The following is an 18,902-nucleotide window of genomic DNA, read 5'->3' on the forward strand; positions in this document are numbered from 1 at the left end:
AATGAACTTTGAGTTGTTTAGACTTCCATTGAACATATACATGAAATCTTGTTTGGAAATTTTGTGGATGATTTTACTCTCTTATCAAAGTAAAATATTTTGGCAGCAGAGCTTGTGGCAACCAAATGTTTCGTCTTCACTGGCTTAAAAGAAAGTAACATCACTAGATACTCAACTGGAGTGGTGTGTTTTTCAGAAAGTGTAGATGTCCATATATATTGAATATCAAGATTATGGCTCTAGTGTTTGAGGAAATAAGGAACAGATTTTTCTCTTCCATCATTGACCTGTTCTACCCAAAAACAGCTCCTGAATCTGGGAACAATCTCCAGTGGCAACTGCTGTTTAAAGGAAGTAGAAAACTTTAAAGAAAAAGCAAAACTATTTGAAGAGTAATAGCAACATCAAACAGATGGATATCTTTTAATAATTGAAAATCAGTGTAACAACATTAAAGAAAACTTTGAAGAGGGAAAGAGATTCAATCTCACTACTTCCAAGAATTATTTTCATTTTTTTTTACATAATACTTTCCACTCCTCTTGTGCATACAAATTTTTATATAACTGTAGTCATCATTTTGTATTTTTCTCAATATTATGTCAAATATATTTCTACATTTTAAATAATTAGTTACAATGCTTTTAATGGCCATATAGCATTATTTTAATTAGTGGGTTTTTTTTTTAAACATGAGTAGAAGAACTTAAGGAGTAGAGAGAATAATTGTTACATATATTGTAGGTATAAGCATAAACAGCAACTAAAATAGAAATTTTACTTGATGCCAATTTTTATTTATAACTATAATATTCCAAAACTATAACATAATGGGGGTTTTCTCCATCCATTTAGCTGTGGCCACTTTACCCACTTTAGATTATACATTATATCTTTCATATACGATATACTTCTATCTGTATCTCTACCAGTTGAAAAAAGTCTTAGAGGTACAAATTTTATTTTTTGCTTCGAACTACTGTCCAATTCTTTATCTTTGCCCATTCTTTGCCCATGCAAAAGTTATTTTATTTTATTCTATTCTATTTGTTTCTTTATTTGGTTGCATTGGGTCTTAGTTGTGGCAGGTGGGCTCCTTAGTTGTGGCTTGTGGGCTCCTTAGTTGTGGCACATGAAATCTTAGTTGTGGCGTGCATGTGGGATCTAGTTCCCTGACTAGGGATCAAACCCAGGCCCCCTGCATTGGGAGTGTGGAATCTTAACCACTGCGCCACCAGGGAAGTCCCGTAAAAATTATTTTAGTATTAGCTTTAGTAAAACAAAATTAAGAAGGAATATCTGCTTGGGGAAATTGTAGGTAGTTGGAGGTTAACCATGTAAATAATAGTAGGAGCAATTGAGGGAACTCTGCTCAAGGGGCCTTAATTTATTTGGGTTGAATCCTCAAATGCACTTCTTCCTCAAGGAGGTAGTCAAAGGTATATATCACGTATACCATAGGAGTACTCTTTACTATTGCTTTAAAAGGTTTAAAAGTTGCTATATGTGTCGTATATGCTGAAGCCAGGCTAATTTAAACTAACTTGGGTCTTAGTAATTCCTTTAGAAGTTGTAATAAAATGCTATTGCAATGAAGAATTTGTGGGTGGGAAGCGGAGTCCCTTGCAGTTTACTCTGTAAAGATTTACATGTCTTATTTATGTAAGGGGCAATATAGCATGAAAGAGGCAATATGAACTATTTTTATTAAATCTTTAAATTTTCTCCTTTCTTTCCTCTTGCTTGTGTGTTGTGTTCCACAACACAACATACATGCCAAAAAACAAACCAGAAGGGAGCAAGTAAAAGTCTCATAAATTCAGTTGTCAGTAAGAGAGAATTGGAAAAAAGAAAAAGAAAGGATAATCACTTTTCCCTCCATTTCAGGCTGGCTTACAGTTGGACCAACTCTTACAAATAGCAACTACAATGCAGAAACGTATGCATCCTACTTCAGTACCCCGAATTCCTACTTGACTGGATGTACAGAAGAAATTGAGAGACTTCGACCAAAATCACCTCCTCCCAAATCTAAATCTGATCGGGGAGGTGGAGCTCCCAGAGGAGGAGGAAGAGGTGGGACTTCTGCTGGCCGCGGGCGAGAAAGAAATCGATCTAACTTCCGAGGAGAAAGAGGTGGTTTCAGGGGGGGCCGTGGAGGAGCACACAGAGGTGGCTTTCCACCTCGATAGTTTTTAGGACAGTGATCCTATTAATGCCTCTTCACCTTCTTTCTGATAGTATGAATTTCAACTGGGAGACGTTGTTTAGAACTCTGTTCCAACTTGCACTTTGCTTTAGTTTCTCCAAGCTGCAGGAATATTTTAGGCAACCTCCCTTGCAGTTGTCGCTGTCTGGTTTTGTCCAGAATAAATGAGTCATCCTGTCTTTTGTCATGTGCATGTAACCGAACAGAATGGAACAACACAAATACTTTCACTTTCAGAGACGGAATTTATTCTGATAGATTTCAACTAATTACAAAGGCTTTTGCTTTTTAGAAATAAAGTGAGCAGTGAAGAACACCCAATCTGGTGTATCATACTAGTGCTGACAGTAGTTGATAATGGGCATCCTGCCACTGCTGTCACAGCAAAAGGGAAACTGTTTGACAGCCTTGTTGGAATGGAGTTGGGACAGATGGTAAACTTCTCTTAGGCTTTTAATATTTTCTTGTTGAAACAATAAAAAGAGACTTTTTTTCTTTCTCTATGAAAAATCTTAAACTCATATAATTTGACCACAGAAGAAATTGAGAGACTTGGAACAAAATCATGTCCTCCCAAATCTAAATCTGACTGGGGAGGTGGAGCTCCCAGGGGTCGGAAGGGAAGAGGTAGAACCTAGTAGGCAGACTTTACAAAGAGAAAAAAAAAACTCATTATAATCTCAGTTGTGCAGCTATTGATGACTGTTAATAATACTTCCAAAAAAACAAGGACAAATATCCAAGTGCTAGAACTTTGGTATGGACTTGATCTTGGATTGACTTTCAAAGCAGTTTCAAATTCCTTAACAAAATAAAAGAATTGGACGCAACAGAGACACCTGTTTATCAGGTACTTGGTTTAAACATTTTGGGGAATAAAGTACGTGGTGATGAGGAAATGACATGCATCTTTAAACTTGTTATGGAGAAAACTTAATGTAAAACCCAATTACAGAAGACCCTCAACTTAAGAAGAGAGCTTGGAAAATGGAACTGCAGTTACCTTTTAAGGGACTGGTTTCCCAGATCAGTTAGTTATGTGAGACTTTATGTTGTAATTTCTCTTTCTGTACTGTAACCCATGTTTTAAATGAATTTGCTGAATGAAATAATGCCATTATTGTTCTTGATAAATGTATTTCTTATTTTGTGTATGATTTTTCTAATGAAACTTTAAACCTTTGAAATTTGGGAGTCTCTTTTCTGTGAGTGGAATTGTCATTGTTACCAAATGAAAAAGGACTGACCTAAGATGAGACTATTCTCTTGGTCTGTGAGTAGCTGTTCTGTGCTTTTCACTGGCTCATAAAACGAGGTTTTGTTATATCCACTAAAGATTCAGTTTGAAGATAGGAACTGAATTACAGAAATAGGCTTGAGATCCTTAAAAGCCTGATGAATTTAACTTGTTCAGCATGTTAGTGCTTTCTAGTACAGATAGCATTTGACTAACGCTTTTCTTGATGTAGATATGATATGGAACTGTTGGTTAGAATTTTTACTGAAATGATGCTACATTTTCAATTTTAGTGATTAAAACTTACCTAGAGATAGAACTGTATTTCTCAGAGTTGACCTGGGAATGAAGAAGACAGAGATGCTGGTCTTGAGACTGAACCAAGATGGTGGAGTAGAAGGACGTGCTTTCACTCCCTCTTGTGAGAACACCAGAATCACAACTAGCTGCTGGACAGTCATCGACAGGAAGACACTGGAACTCACCAAAAAAGATACCCCACATCCAAAGACAAAGGAGACGCCACAGTGAGATGGTAGGAGGGGCGCAATCACAGTAAAATCAAATCCCATAACTTCTGGGTGGGTGACTCACAGACGGGAGAATACTTATACCACAGAAGTCCACCCACTGGAGTGAAGGTTCTGAGCCCCACGTCAGGCTTCCCAACCTGGGGGTCTGGCAATGGCAGGAGGAATTCCTAGAGAATCAGACTTTGAAGGCTAGTGGGATTTGATTGCAGGACTTCGACAGGACTGGGGGAAACAGACTTCACCCTTGGAGGGCACACACAAAGTAGTGTGTGCATCGGGACCCAGGGGAAGGAGCAGTGAACCCAGGGGAGAATGAACCAGACCTACCTGCTAGTGTGGGAGGGTCTCCTGCAGAGGCGGGGGGTGGCTCTCTTTCACCGTGGGGACAAGGACACTGGCAGCAGAAGTTCTGGGAAGTACTCCTTGGTGTGAGCCCTCCCAGAGTCCACCATTAGCCCCACCAAAGAGCTGGGTAGGATCCAGTGTTGGGTCACTTCAGACCAAACAACCAACAGGGAGGGAACCCAGCCCCACCTGTCAGCAGACAAGCAGATTAAAGTTTTACTGAGCTCTGCCCACCAGAGCAACACCCAGCTCTACCCACCACCAGTCCCTCCCATCAGTAAACCTGCACAAGCCTCTTAGATAGCCTCATCCACCAGAGGACAGCAGAAGCAAGAACTGCAATCCTGCAGCCTGTGGAACAAAAACCACATTCACAGAAAGATAGACAAGGTGAAAAGGCAGAGGGCTATGTACCAGATGAAGGAACAAGATAAAACCTCAGAAAAATAACTAAATGAAGTAGAGATACGCAACCTTCCATAAAAGGAATTCAGAATAATGACAGTGAAGATGATCCAGGATCTCAGAAAAACAATGGAGGCAAAGATGAAGAAGATGCAAGAACTGTTTAACAAAGACCTAGAAGAATTAAAGAACAAACAGATGGACGATACAGTAACTGAAATGAAAACTACATAAGAAGGAAGCAATAGCAGAATAACTGAGGCAGAAGAACGGATAAGTGACCTGGAAGACAGAATGCTGGAATTCACTGCTGTGGAACAGAATAATGAAAAAAGAATGAAAAGAAATGAAGACAGCCTAAGAGACCTCTGGGACAACATTAAACGCAACAATGTTTGCATTATTGGGGTCCCAGAAGGAGAAGAGAGAGAGAAAGGACCCGAGAAAATATTTGAAAAGACTATAGTCGAAAACTTCCCTAACATGGGAAAGGAAATAGCCACCCAAGTCAAGGAAGTGCAGCAAGTCCCATACAGGAGAAACACGCTAAGACACATAGTAATCAAATTGGCAAAAACTAAAGACAAAGAAAAATTATTGAAAGCAGCAAGGGAAAAACAACAAATAACATACAAGGGAACTCCCATAAGGTTAACAGCTGATTTCTCAGCAGAAACTCTACAAGCCAGAAGGGAGTGGCATGATATAAAAGCGATGAAGGGGAAGAACCTACAACCATGATTACTCTACCTGGCAAGGGTCTCATTCAGATTTGATGGAGAAATCAAAAGCTTTACAGACAAGCAAAAGCTAAGAGAATTCAGCACCACCAAACCAGCTCTACAACAAATGCTAAAGTAACTTCTCTAAGTGGGAAACACAAGAGAAGAAAAGGACCTGAAAAAACCCAAAACAAGTAAATGGTCATAGGAACATACATATTGATAATTACCTTAAATGTGAGTGGATTAAATGCTCCAACCAAACGACCCAGGCTTGCTGAATGGATACAAAAACAAGACCCATATATTTGCTGTCTACAAGAGACCCACTTCAGACCTAGGGACACATACAGACTGAAAGCGAGGGGATGGAAAAAGATATTCCATGGAAATCAAAAGAAAGCTGGAGTAGCAGTACTCATATCAGATAAAATAGACTTTAAAGAAGGTTACAAGAGACAAGGAAAGACACTACATAATGATCAAGGGATCAATCCAAGAAGAAGATATAACAATTATATATGCACGCAACATAGGGAGCACCTCAATACATACGGCAACTGCTAACAGCTGTAAAAGAGGAAATCGACAGTAACACAATAATAGTGGGGGACTTTAACACCTCACTTACACCAATGGACAGATCATCCAAAATGAAAATAAATAAGGAAACACAAGCTTTAAATGACACAAAAGACCAGATAGATTGAATTGATATTTATAGGACATTGCATCCAAAAACAGCAGATTACACTTTCTTCTCAAGTGCGCATGGAATATTCTCCAGGGTAGATCACATCTTGGGTCACAAATCAAGCCTCAGTAAATTTAAGAAAATTGAAATCATATCAAGCATCTTTTCTGACCACAACGCTATGAGATTAGAAATGAATTACAGGGGAAAGAACACATGGAGGCTAAACACATGGAGGCTAAACAATACATTACTAAATAACCAAGAGATCACTGAAGAAATCAAAGAGGAAATCAAAAAATACCTAGAGACAAATGACAATGAAAACACGACAATCCAAAACCTATGGGATGCAGCAAAAGCAGTTCTAAGGGAAGTTTATAGCTATACAAGCCTACCTCAAGAAACAAGAAAAATCTCAAATAATCTAACCTGACACCTAAGGGAACTAGAGAAACAAAAACAAACAAAACCCAGTTATCAGAAGGAAAGAAATCACAAAGATCAGAGCAGAAATAAAAACAAAGAAAACAATAGCAAAGATCAATAAGACTAAAAGTTGGTTCTTTGAGAAGATAAACAAAATCGATAAACCATTAGCCAGACTCATCAAGAAAAAGAGGGAGAGGACTCAAATCAATAAAATTAGAAATGAAAAAGAAGTTACCACAGACACCACAGAAATACAAAGCATCCTAAGAGACTACTACAAGCAACTCTATGCCAATAAAACGGACAACCTGGAAGAAATGGACACATTCTTAGAAAGGTATAACCTTGCAAGACTGACCCAGGAAGAAACAGAAAATATGAACAGACCAATCACAAGTAATGAAATTGAAACTGTGATCAACAGTCTTCCAACAAACAAAAGTCCAGGACCAGATGGCTTCACAGGTGAATTCTATCAAACATTTAGAGAAGAGCTAACACCCATCCTTCTCAAACTCTTCCAAAAAGTTGCAGAGGAAGGAACACTCCCAAACTCATTCTATGAGGCCACCATCATCCTGATACCAAAACCAAAGATACTACAAAAAGAAAATTACAGACCAATATCTTTGATGAATATAGATGCAAAAATCCTCAACAAAATACTAGGAAACAGAATCCAACAACACATTAAAAGGACCATACACCATGATCAAGTGGGATTTATCCCAGGGATGCAAGGATTCTTCAATATATGCAAATCAATCAGTGTGATACACCGTATTAACAAATTGAAGAATCAAAACCATATGATCATCTCAATAGATGCAGAGAAAGCTTATGACAAAATTCAACACCCATTTATGGTAAAAACTCTCCAGAAAGTGGGTATAGAGGGGACCTACCTCAACATAATAAAGGCCATATATGACAAACCCACAGCCAACATCATTTTCAATGGTGAAAAACTGAAAGCATTTCCTCTAAGATCAGGAACAAGACAAGGATGTCCACTCTCACTGCTATTATTCAACGTAGTTTTGGAAGTCCTAGCCACGGCAATCAGAGAAGAAAAAGAAATAAAAGGAATCCAAATTGGAAAAGAAGAAGTAAAACTGTCCCTGTTTGCAGATGACATGATACTATACATAGAGAATCCTAAAGATGCCACCAGAAAACTACTAGAGCTAATCAATGAATTTGGTAAAGTTGCAGGATACAAAATTAATGCACAGAAACCTCTTGCATTCCTATACACTAATGATGAAATATCTGAAAGTGAAATTAAGGAAACACTCCCATTTACCATTGCAACAAAAAGAATAAAATAGCTAGGAATAAACCTACCTAGGGAGACAAAAACCTGTATGCAGAAAACTATAAGACACTGATGAAGGAAATTAAAGCTGATACGAACAGATGGAGAGATATACCATGTTCTTGGATTGGAAGAATCAATATTGTGAAAATGACTCTACCACCCAAAGCAATCTACAGATTCAATGCAATCCGTATCAAATTAACCAATGTCATTTTTTACGGAACTAGAACAAAAAATCTTAAAATTTGTATGGAGACACAAAAGACCCCGAATAGCCAAAGCAGTCTTGAGGGCAAACAATGGAGCTGGAGGAATCAGACTCCCTTACTTCAGACTATACTGCAAAGCTACAGTAATGAAGACAATATGGTACTGACACAAAAACAGAAACATAGATCACTGGTACAAGATAGAAAGCCCAGAGTTAAACCCATGCACCTGTGGTCAACTTATCTATGACAAAGGAGGCAAGGATTTACAATGGAGAAAAGACAGTCTGTTCAATACGTGGTGCTGGGAAAACTGGACAGCTACATGTAAAAGAATGAAATTAGAACACTCCCTAACACCATACACAAAAATAAACTCAAAATGAATTCGAGACCTAAATGTAAGACGACACTATAAAACCGTTAGAGGAAAACATAGGAAGAACACTCTTTGACATAAATCACAGCAAGATCTTTTTTGACCCACCTCTGAGAGAAATGGAAATAGAAACAACAGTAAACAAATGGGACCTAATGAAGCTTAAAAGCTTTTGCACAGCAAAGGAAATCCTAAACAAGACGAAAAGACAACCCTCAGAATGGGAGAAAATATTTGCAAACGAATCAACGGACAAAGGATTAATCTCCAAAATATATAAACAGCTCATGCAGCTTGATATTAAAAAAACAAACAACCCAAACCAAAAATGGGCAGAAAACTTAAATAGACATTTCTCCAAAGAAGTCATACAGATGGCCAAGAAGCACATGAGAAGCTGCACAACATCACTAATTACTAGAGAAATGCAAACAAAAAGTACAATGAGGTATCATCTCACACCAGTTAGAATGGGCATCATCAGAAAATCTACAAACAACAAATGCTGGAGAGGGTGTGGAGAAAAGGGAACCCTCTTGCACTGTTGGTGGGAATGTAAACTGATGCAGCCACTATGGAGAACAGTATGGACGTTCTTTAAAAAACTAAAAATAGAATTTCCATACAATCCAGCAATCCCACTACTGGGCATATACCCAGAGAAACCACAATTCTAACACGTGCACCCCAATGTTCATTGCAGCACTATTTACAATAGCCAGGTCATGGAAGCAACTTAAATGCCCACCGACAGATGAATGGATAAAGAAGATGTGGTACATATATGCAATGGAATATTACTCAGTCCTAAAAAGGAACGAAATTGGGTCATTTGTTGAGACGTGGATGGATCTAGAGACTGTCATACGGAGTGAAGTAAGTCAGAGAAAAACAAGTATCCTGTATTAATGCACATATGTGGAATCTAGAAAAATGGTACAGATGAACTGGTTTTCAGGACAGAAATTGAGAGACAGATGTAGAGAACAAACATGTGGATACCAAGGGGGAGAACGCGGGAGTGGTGGTGGTGGTGTGATGAATTGGGAGATTGGGATTGACGTGTATACACTGATGTGTATAAAATTGATTACTAATAAGAACCTGCTGTATAAAAAAAAAAAAAAAAGAGATGCTCCAGTTGCCCAGTGTAGGTCCTTAGAAATATCAGCTAGGGAGTGACTCTGTTTTTTAAACAGGACTGTAGTCTGGTCCATGCCCTGGGCCTAGCCAAGAGACGCAGCATTTCTGGTACTTAGCTGGTCTAGTCATCTGTGAGATCTGTATCATAATGTCATCTTACAGAGAGTTAGGAATGGCTTTTTTGTAGATTGAAAGTTAAAAGGAGCCACAGCCCACCATATTTAGAATAGAGTAAATAAGAAAAGAGTAGGTGTTAGAAAAAAAAAGTAAGGCCTAGAATTTCTCTTTGACAATGTAATGATCATTTTTATAACGGGATGGAATTGACCTAGTTTTGCTACCCTTCACTTTCAGTAAAGGTTGTGGTATCAGTTTTACAATAGATCTGCATTCATTGAGGAAAGGTTTCCAATGAAAACTCAGTTACTCTGACCTCTTCTGACTTTTGGTCATCTATTTATGTTGATCATTTTTATATGTCACAGAATCATCTAGGGATCACCAAAAATGATTTTTAGTTGCTTTATTTACTAATTTCTTATGGAGGATTGAAACCAGTAACTGTAATAACCCTAAACTTTTTTAGTTTAAAAATTTTAAGATCAGCATTCCTAGTATTATACATAATTACAGTTCTAGGTATTTTAAGCTAAATGTTGATGTTGATTTTCCTTGGCAACAGTTTTCCCTGTTACCTGTCTCCTTTCAGAGGATGGAGATTAGGAGGCCCAAAGTACTGTTTGACTTTTCCTCACTGTGTAGAATAGAAAAGGGAAGCAGGTTGATGATGTCAGATAGGGTAGAGTTCGTGGTGGGGAATATCATACCCAAATACTGCTGCACCAGATTAGACCAAGGAATTGTAGAGATGTCAGTCAAAGTGTGGAATGAGACAGCACAGTGCAAGAGGTGTCAAGCTGGGGAGCAGGGGATCAAGTCTGGCTTGGCAGCCAGGTGACATATCCAGAATTGGAGTGGATCAGTACTGTACCAGCAGTATACTGCTGATACTTTGGTAAGTAGAAGAGCCACCTGCGAGTGCGTAGCTCATAAATGTAGAAACTTAAACTGTCAATACATGTCTGTCTTATTCAAAAACCGAGTAAGCGTTATGCCACAGTTTCATTTTAAGTTGACGGAGTCGTAATGGTAGGATGCTTGTGAGTTTGAGTGTGCTGTTGATAGCTGAGAGTCTTGTGTCATGGCTGTTACTAGGAATGGTTGTTTTTCATGTCTCTTAAAATACTTTCTACCCATCTTAATTGATAAATTACAATGTTCTGATTAGTTACAGCAGCTTATTTTAAAACACGTGCTATTTTCATCCTGAATTTGAGAACATAAGATTTGGTCTTTGAAGTATAGTTCCAGATTTACCGATTTAATGTAATTTTTATTAACTTGACAAAATGATGGCCCAGTTGGGATTCATTCTGAGTAGTAGTCCTTGATCTGAAAGTGTTTCATCTTTGTGTGAGCTATTAAAAACATAAGACTTTGCTTATAAGAAAGGCCTTTCTTAGAACAATCCTGAATCTTGGAGTCCATGTAGGACTTTTAGCATTATCCTGTCTTTGATGTTTAGTGATAGGGATTGAATTGTCCAGCTTGGGTCTCAAGTATCTGCCATCAGTTTTGAAGCTATAAATTTGGGACTCACCAGAATGTTAGAACATTAATCCAGCAAATTGAGCCCATCACAGACTCCATTTCTGAAAAAGTCACATTGCTTCTGCTCTCAGGGTCCCCAGTCAATTACTCAGATATAAACATTACTAGCTACAATGCACAGAGAAAATACTACCTCATTTAATCTAGATGTTCATTTACAGTAAGCCCTTTTTCTAGAATTAGGCAAAATGTCAAAATGATCGGTTTAAGTATGTGCTACAGTTCTTGCCTCTAACTGGAGGTGCTAATAAACAGTGAAATCAGATAAGGTAGGTTTTTTCCAAAAATACTTCTAAAAAATTGAAATCAAAGTCAATGATGTAAAACATATATAGGAACTAAGCATGTAATATAAATCAGTGAAACAAGCCATGAGTTTGTTTTATAGTGGAATGATTCTTTTTTAGACACATTTCATTTGCATACTTAATGTAGGAATATTTACTTACATTCATTTACTTTCTCCCTTTTGTCTGTGCTGTTTTCCCACATTGGTGGGTTTTCTCAGCTCCTCTCTAAGAAAAGCGGAGCAGCCCAGAGCCCCTTAATAAACAGCCACTGACTTGATCTCAGGGCCATGGAGACCTGAGAGGGAGATGGGGAGAGACCTCATTCCCTAGGTAAGGCAGACATCACGACTCAACTGCAACTAATTGTCACCACAGAGGGAAGACGGTAAGTCTGAAATGTTCATGTGAAATCTCCCTAGATGTTGGCAATTAAAATAGTTTGGTGGGGGCTTCCCTGGTGGCGCAGTGGTTGAGAGTCCGCCTGCGGATGCAGGGGACATGGGGTTGTGCCCCGGTCTGGGAAGATCCCACATGCCGCGGAGCGACTGGGCCCGTGAGCCATGGCCACTGAGCCTGCGCGTCGGGAGCCTGTGCTCCGCAATGGGAGAGGCCACAACAGTGAGAGGCCCGCGTACTGCAAAAAATAAATAAAATAGTTTGGTGTCCTTGCTTATGTTTTCCTTTCATAGAACTAAAATTTTTAAAAATTAATTTGGCTAGCTAAATACTGCATGCATATTTTAAATTCAGGCTTCTAAATACTGTGACCAAATTTACTTGAAGAAAAATATTTACTTGAAGAAAAAAATTTATTTGATTAGGACAGAAACTATCACCTTTGAAAACAAGTTATGTAGTTGGTATACTTTGGAACACACAAATAAGTGCAGACATAGGCTAATACTTCAAAGTTGAATACAGTGATGTTACTGCAGCCATTCATGCATCTGTCCAGTGGAGAAAATGTGGAGGTATAGGCCTGTGTTGTCACACCTTTTATAGAATTCCACATCTGCACAAGTCTTTAGTTTATAATTACAGTTGTTAATATCATAAAAGAATACATCATTATTGTACCTTTTTTGCATGTTCTTTTTGTTTTCTTTGTCTTTTTAAAGCAGAGGACAAAATGTCAAACACAGTTTTGTTCAGAGATGCCCAGTTTAGTAGTTTATGCTGGTTAAATTTCCAGGGTAATTGCTTAAATGTCTTACAGAATTTGCCATCATTTTATAGGTTTATGCTTTTCAAGACAACTGGGTGGGTACATACTTTCATATTAAGTAAAGGATTGGTTGTTTTTCTTTTTAAGAAGATGTTGGGGTAGGAGTTTATTAATTTATTTTTGCTGTGTTCGGTCTTCGTTTCTGTGCGAGGGCTTTCTCTAGTGGCAAGCGGGGGCCACTCTTCATCGCGGTGCACGGGCCTCTCACTATCGCGGCCTCTCTTGTTGCGGAACACAGGCTCCAGACGCTCAGGCTCAGTAGTTGTGGCTCACGGGCCTAGTTGCTCTGCGGCATGTGGGATCTTCCCAGACCAGGGCTCGAACCCGTGTCCCCTGCATTAGCAGGCAGATTCTAAACCACTGCGCCACCAGGGAAGCCCCAAGGATTGGTTTTTGATGTAATCATGTTGACTGTGATTCAGATAAGCTGCATAGGTGGAGGGATTATTTGGCCTTGTTCAAAAAGCAAGGCATATATATATGCATGGTAAATAGGAGCTCAAGATTATAGCTTACTTTTTCTACTGCTATGTCTTATTGAAATAAAAATGTTAAAGCATATAAGCATGATTAAGAATATTGTATTTATAAAAATAATTCCAAAACAAAATTTAAGAAAATATAAGCACATGTAAGCTTGTCAGCCAACTGACTCCCTAAATTTTAAACCCCACCCACCTCCTTGAGATGATACTGACAGGAGATTGGGTCAGAATGGCATTAGAACCTCTTTGGGGAACATTCCCAGTTCTGATTGCTTTCAAGTGATTGCTTCTTAAGTGAAAGATTCCCGTTCCATCTGATAACCTGTCTTTGCGGGCTCATTTAGTTCTGAGTTAATAACCCTGCTGCTCATGCTCTTAGCAGTTGGTCTGTGTCATTGACTTTATAAAGGCAGCGGGATGCTTTCTCAGCGTCTACTGTGTGACACATAGTAAGTGCTCAATAAATAAATAATCCTTTACTCTTTGCTTGACTAATAATAGTAATTCCCAGAGGATTTTTTAATAACCTTCTCTTTTCACTTCTTTTCCCTTCTGTTGTTACTTTCTTGCTGCATAAGAGGAATGTGTTTCTCTAGTAAGGATTTTTTTTCTCTCAAATAACAGAATATCATCTTTGAGGCTGAGGAAACAAAGTAATTTCCACTGACTTACTACTTATCAGTGGACTTACAGAATCAATTTACTTTGGTCTGACTTTAAAGGCATCTGACTCTTTCTCCAGGAACAAATTTTTAAAATACTTGTGCCAGATGCAACCTATTAAAAAAGTAAGACAAATTATTTAACCACATCTGTATCACCTTGTTAATAATGGCTTAAGTAAAAAGTTGGACTGTATGCCTCCTGTATGTAATAGTGGACCCAAGGGAGAGTAGATTGCCTGAGAGTGAGGAGAGGACAGGATGGTTGAGGACGGGCACAGGGTGGCTCCCAGGAGTCTTGGGAAACTGCTGCTGGTCGGTAAAACTGCCTCCGGGAGAGATGACCTCACCGGGAGGTAGGAGGTAGCTGAGTTGCACACCTAGGAAAGTGTCGTCCCCAGGCTACACATTCATTTCCCCAAAACACAACGTGGAAGCAGAGGAGCCCTGGACTTCAGGAGACTGGGGCTTTGACACTAGTCATCAGTATGGACCAAAGATAGGAAATCTTACCTGCCAGTCCTATGGAATAGAGATTCTGATTCAATTAGGTTGATTTTTAAAAAAAATATTTATTTATTTATTTTTGGCTGCGTTGGGTCTTTGTTGCTGCGCGTGGGCTTTCTCTAGTTGTGGAGAGCGGGGGCTACTCTTCGTTTCAGTGCGCGGGCTTCTCGTGGTGGCTTCTCTTGTTGTAGAGCATGGGCTCTAGGCGCATGGGCTTTAGTAGTTGTGGCTCGCGGGCTCTAGAGCACAGGCTCGGTAGTTGTGGTGCATGGGCTTAGTTGCTCCACGGCATGTGGGATCTTCCCTGACCAGGGATCAAACCTGTGTCCCCTGCATTGGCAGGCAGGTTCTTATCTACTACACCACCAGGGAAGCCCCAATTAGGTTGATTTTTTTTTTTTTTTTTTTTTTTTTTGCGGTACGTGGGCCTCTCACTGTTGTGGCCTCTCCCGTTGCGGAGCACAGGCTCTGGACGTGCAGGCTCAGTGGCCATGGCTCACGGGCCTAGCTGCTCTGCGGCATGTGGGATCTTCCCAGACCCGGGCACGAACCTGTGTCCCCTGCATCGGCAGGTGGACTCTCAACCACTGTGCCACCAGGGAAGCCCAATTAGGTTGATTTTTAAAACATGACCTTTTTTTGTACACTAAAGTTTACTGCTGCAAATTTATATCAGTATGCTGAATCTGATTTCCCCGAATTTATAAATGTAATAACCTTTCTGCCAAATAGGCATATTAAGTCCTTAAAACACTGATTGGGTAACATTATTCTAAATCCCATGGGGTATCCTAAAACTATTTTTCAAACATTAATATGTTTCCAAAGAAACAGTTTTTCATGGACCTAAAGGATACCTCAGTTTGAAAAATACTGATTTCAAAGTCTTATTCTGTAAAAGGTCTTAAAATTGAAAATTCTTACCGTAAAAAAGCTGTGTGTTTATAACTGGTAACAGTTTTTTTAAATGTCTTGAGAATAAAAAGTACACCCTAGAAATCCTTGCACAAATCATACTAGTGGGATTGGATCTGCGGTCACTATTATAATGATAGTTTCCTAAACTAGACACTAGTCATTTTGCTTCCCAAATTGACTTTCTTCTTTATGTGATTTAAAACTGGATTTTATTGTATTAAGTTGGGATGACAATGGCTCTGGAAATTATGTTCATGAGGACATACTTTGGGAATTGGGATAGTTTGGCCTGGACAAGGGACATGATAGGGATACATGATAGCCTTTGAACTATCTGAAAACTGCCATCAAGTGGAAGAAGAATTCACCTATGCCCTCAAAAGACAGTTTGCACAAAAAGGGGATGTTTCAGTAAAACAGTCTGCTAAATATGATTTTCTAACAGAACTGTTTATAAATGGCTGCTTGGGAAGGAGTAAGCTTCTCATCACTTTTTTTTCAAGCAGAGGCCAGAAAACATCTGTTAGAGATGATGACTAGGGGATTTCTCTTGCCTTTTCAATTAAGATTTTTTTTCCTTTTTATCCAGGTTATTCAGTATTACATCTTAGGTTTTCAGCAATTATAAATCACACATTTAATTCTCCCCAAAGAATTGTCTTCTCTGGAAGATTACTGATGAAGCTTTTTGGAAGCTTTCAGACACTATAGTATGTAATGCCTCCTAGAGGAGCTGAAGTTCAATTTCAGATTATCCTTGAACATGATGTAAATTTTGATCCTTACTCCTCATTATTACATTAATAGAGAACCATGTTTCCATCTGACAACATTACAAAAAAGACTAATATACTGTTCCTAATTCTCAACCTGCTGTCATTAGGTTAGATTTCTAGGAAGTGAAATCTCTGAAACCATCTTTTAACTGGACCCTTCCATAGCATTTAAAGGTGCTTGGTTTTAAGGATATAAATTAAGATTCTCATGGCATGTAGGAGTCCGATTAGTCCTACTTTTCATGATCCTTAGCAAGTTTAATTTAAAAACCTAATAAAATAATAATGGCAATGAACTGTGATGCCTGGGTGCCACACTGTGCCAGGGACTGTTCTAAACCTTTTACACTTATTAACCTAATCCTTGAACAACCGAGTAGGAAACCGAGGCACAGAAAGGTTTCTGATTCACCTGTATCACACAGCTGTGTGGTAGAGCTGGTATAGAAATCTGTGTGGTCGGTTCTGGAGCTCATACTCTTAGCCATTATGTTCTAGTGCCTCTCAAGGTTTGGGGGAAGGGGTGACTGTTTCAAAATACCATGGGTCAGCACTCACACCATTTTTGGCAAGTGGTCATTCAGGATTCACTGGAGCAGTTCCATTATATATTGGGTTCTTCTGCCATTGAAATCGAAACTCTCCATTTGTACTCTGTATTATATTCCCTTCTGTCCTCCAAGTCTTGCTCTTCTAAGGGTTTTGTTTGTTTGATTGGTTTTGTTTTTTTTGTTTTTTTTCTGTTTTCAATCTTCAACATTCTTTAGAGTTGAAGAATGAAATAGTACTGCCACTTTTTTTTTTTTTCCAGCATAATACTGGACTCTCCACCAGCATTTAAATGTCAAATCATCCCTGCCCGTCCTAGACAACAAAATCCTCCCTTCTGTCTGTGACCCTCTCTCATCCCCTTCTTGAGTTGCCGCCATTCTGCCCCCCATTTCTCAAGCTATTCCAATCTAGCATTTAAGCTCGTTGACCCAGTAAAACTGCTCTCACCAGTTCCCCATGACCTTTTTACTAATTTCAACATGTTTTAGTCTTCTTAGCTTGCCTTTGGGAAGCCTGCAACTTGGCTGCCCACCCTCCCTGCACCCCTCTTTTCCCTTGGCTTTGTGACATCCTCTCGCCAGGTTTTCCTTCTTATTTCTCTGGCCCTTCCCCCCCAGTCTCTTCAGGTTTCTGTTTTACTCTGTCAAGGATTTGCTGTGCTCTCACTACAGTATTGCCCTATTTTTTTCATCCATTTGTGTAGCTTTTTTTCCCCTCTATATGTAGGTGGCTTGCAAATTTCCAGCCCAGAGTTCTCTCCTGAGCCTCAGACCCCATATATTTAGGTGCTATAGTTGATCCCACTTGCATAGCTTACAAGGGACCTCAGCATGTACAGATGTGAACTACTGCCCCTTACCCCTTACACACAGAGAGACACACACATATGCACAATCTGCTTCAACTCCTCTGTTTGCTTTCTTAGGGAATGGTCTCACTGTCTACCTAGCTGCCCAAAGCAGAAATCATTGTCAGACACTTCCTTTTCCCTCACTAACTCCAATTCCTCCCTGTCCCCCTCTGTCAGGTACCCTTATTTTAGTTCAGACCACCACATGTATCCTCAATGGACTACTCTGAGAGCCGCCTAAATGGGCTCTCTGCTTCTAGTTCTGCCACCTTACACCCCCGAAGTGATCTTCCTAGAGTGTGATATTTTCACTCTTGCTGAAGTCACTGAATGTCTCCTGTTTGCCTTTAGGCTTAAGTCCAAACTCTCCCTTGACTAGGACTCACTCAGTTTTATCTTTTGCCACTTTTTTTCTCCTTAGTAAGTTCCAGTCAACTTTAAACTTAAAATCCTTTAAGTTTATTGAAAGGGTAATATATGCCCTCTCTCACTCTGGGCCTTCATGCATATTTTTCCCTCTTCTGGAATATTTACCAATACTCCCAATGACCTGGCTAATGTCTACTAAATTTTCCAGGTCCCAGCTTCAGTGTAACTACTGTGAAATCTTTACTGACTACACCCTGCCCCCTAGCTAGACTAGGTCAGATATCCCTAGTATATATGCTATATATATATTTGCATATCAGGAATACATATACATACAATATATATATAGCATGTCATGACATTTATGAAACTTTAATTGTAGAGATGGCAGGGATTTGGTTTGTGCTGCTTACTGTTGTCTGTCTCCCCAGTAGAGGGCATAGTGCCTGGCACATGGCAGGTGTGAAATAAATATTTGTTAATTGAGAACATGGAGGTTCTTCTTTCAGTTGAGCAGCACCTTGTCACTTCTATTTATTGGTTCTGTTTCTGTACCCTTGGGAACACACAGGGCAATCATTAGACTATCTTTTTATTTTTTTTAAAGTTGTGCCCCACTTATAGTTATTATGAAATATTGGCTGTATTCCCTGTGTTGTACAGTATATCCTTGTAGTTTATTTTATATGTAGTAGTTTGTACCTGTTAATGCCCTACCCCTACCTTGCTCTCCCCCCATTGCCTTTACCCACTGGTAACCACTAGTTCTCTATATCTGTGAGTCTTTCTTGTTATATTTACTAGTTTGTTTTAATTTTTAGATTCTACATGTAAGTGATAACATACAGTGTTTATCTTCTCTGACTTATTTCACTAAGCATAATACCTTCCAAGTCCATCTATGTTGTTGCAAACGGCAAAATTTCATTTTCTTTTTATTGCTGAGTAGTATTTCATCGTATATGTAT

General features: G+C 39.1%; 1 protein-coding gene across 8 annotated transcripts in view; it reads left to right on the forward strand.

Annotated features, from left to right (window-relative positions):
• Positions 1–18,902, forward strand: part of METTL14 (methyltransferase like 14) — a 64,317-nt gene that overhangs the window by 27,212 nt on the left and 18,203 nt on the right. For 5 of the 8 annotated variants that reach the window (XR_003795532.1, XR_003795531.1, XR_003795533.1 and 2 more), the window contains exon 11: positions 1,888–2,076. Coding sequence is in view for 4 of the 8 variants with exons in the window: in XM_029234795.1 (XP_029090628.1) it covers positions 1,888–2,076 (189 nt within the window). In the remaining 4 variants the exon portion in view is untranslated. Of the gene's footprint in view, positions 1–1,887; positions 3,669–3,739; positions 3,941–18,902 lie in introns of those variants that run through there. The other 3 variants (XM_029234794.1, XM_029234793.1, XM_029234796.1) reach the window with 3 other exon arrangements.

The sequence above is a fragment of the Monodon monoceros genome, unplaced genomic scaffold (assembly GCF_005190385.1).
Source record: "Monodon monoceros isolate NGI ecotype Baffin Bay Population unplaced genomic scaffold, NGI_Narwhal_1 Super_Scaffold_20, whole genome shotgun sequence".
In the NCBI taxonomy this organism is placed as follows: domain Eukaryota; kingdom Metazoa; phylum Chordata; class Mammalia; order Artiodactyla; family Monodontidae; genus Monodon; species Monodon monoceros.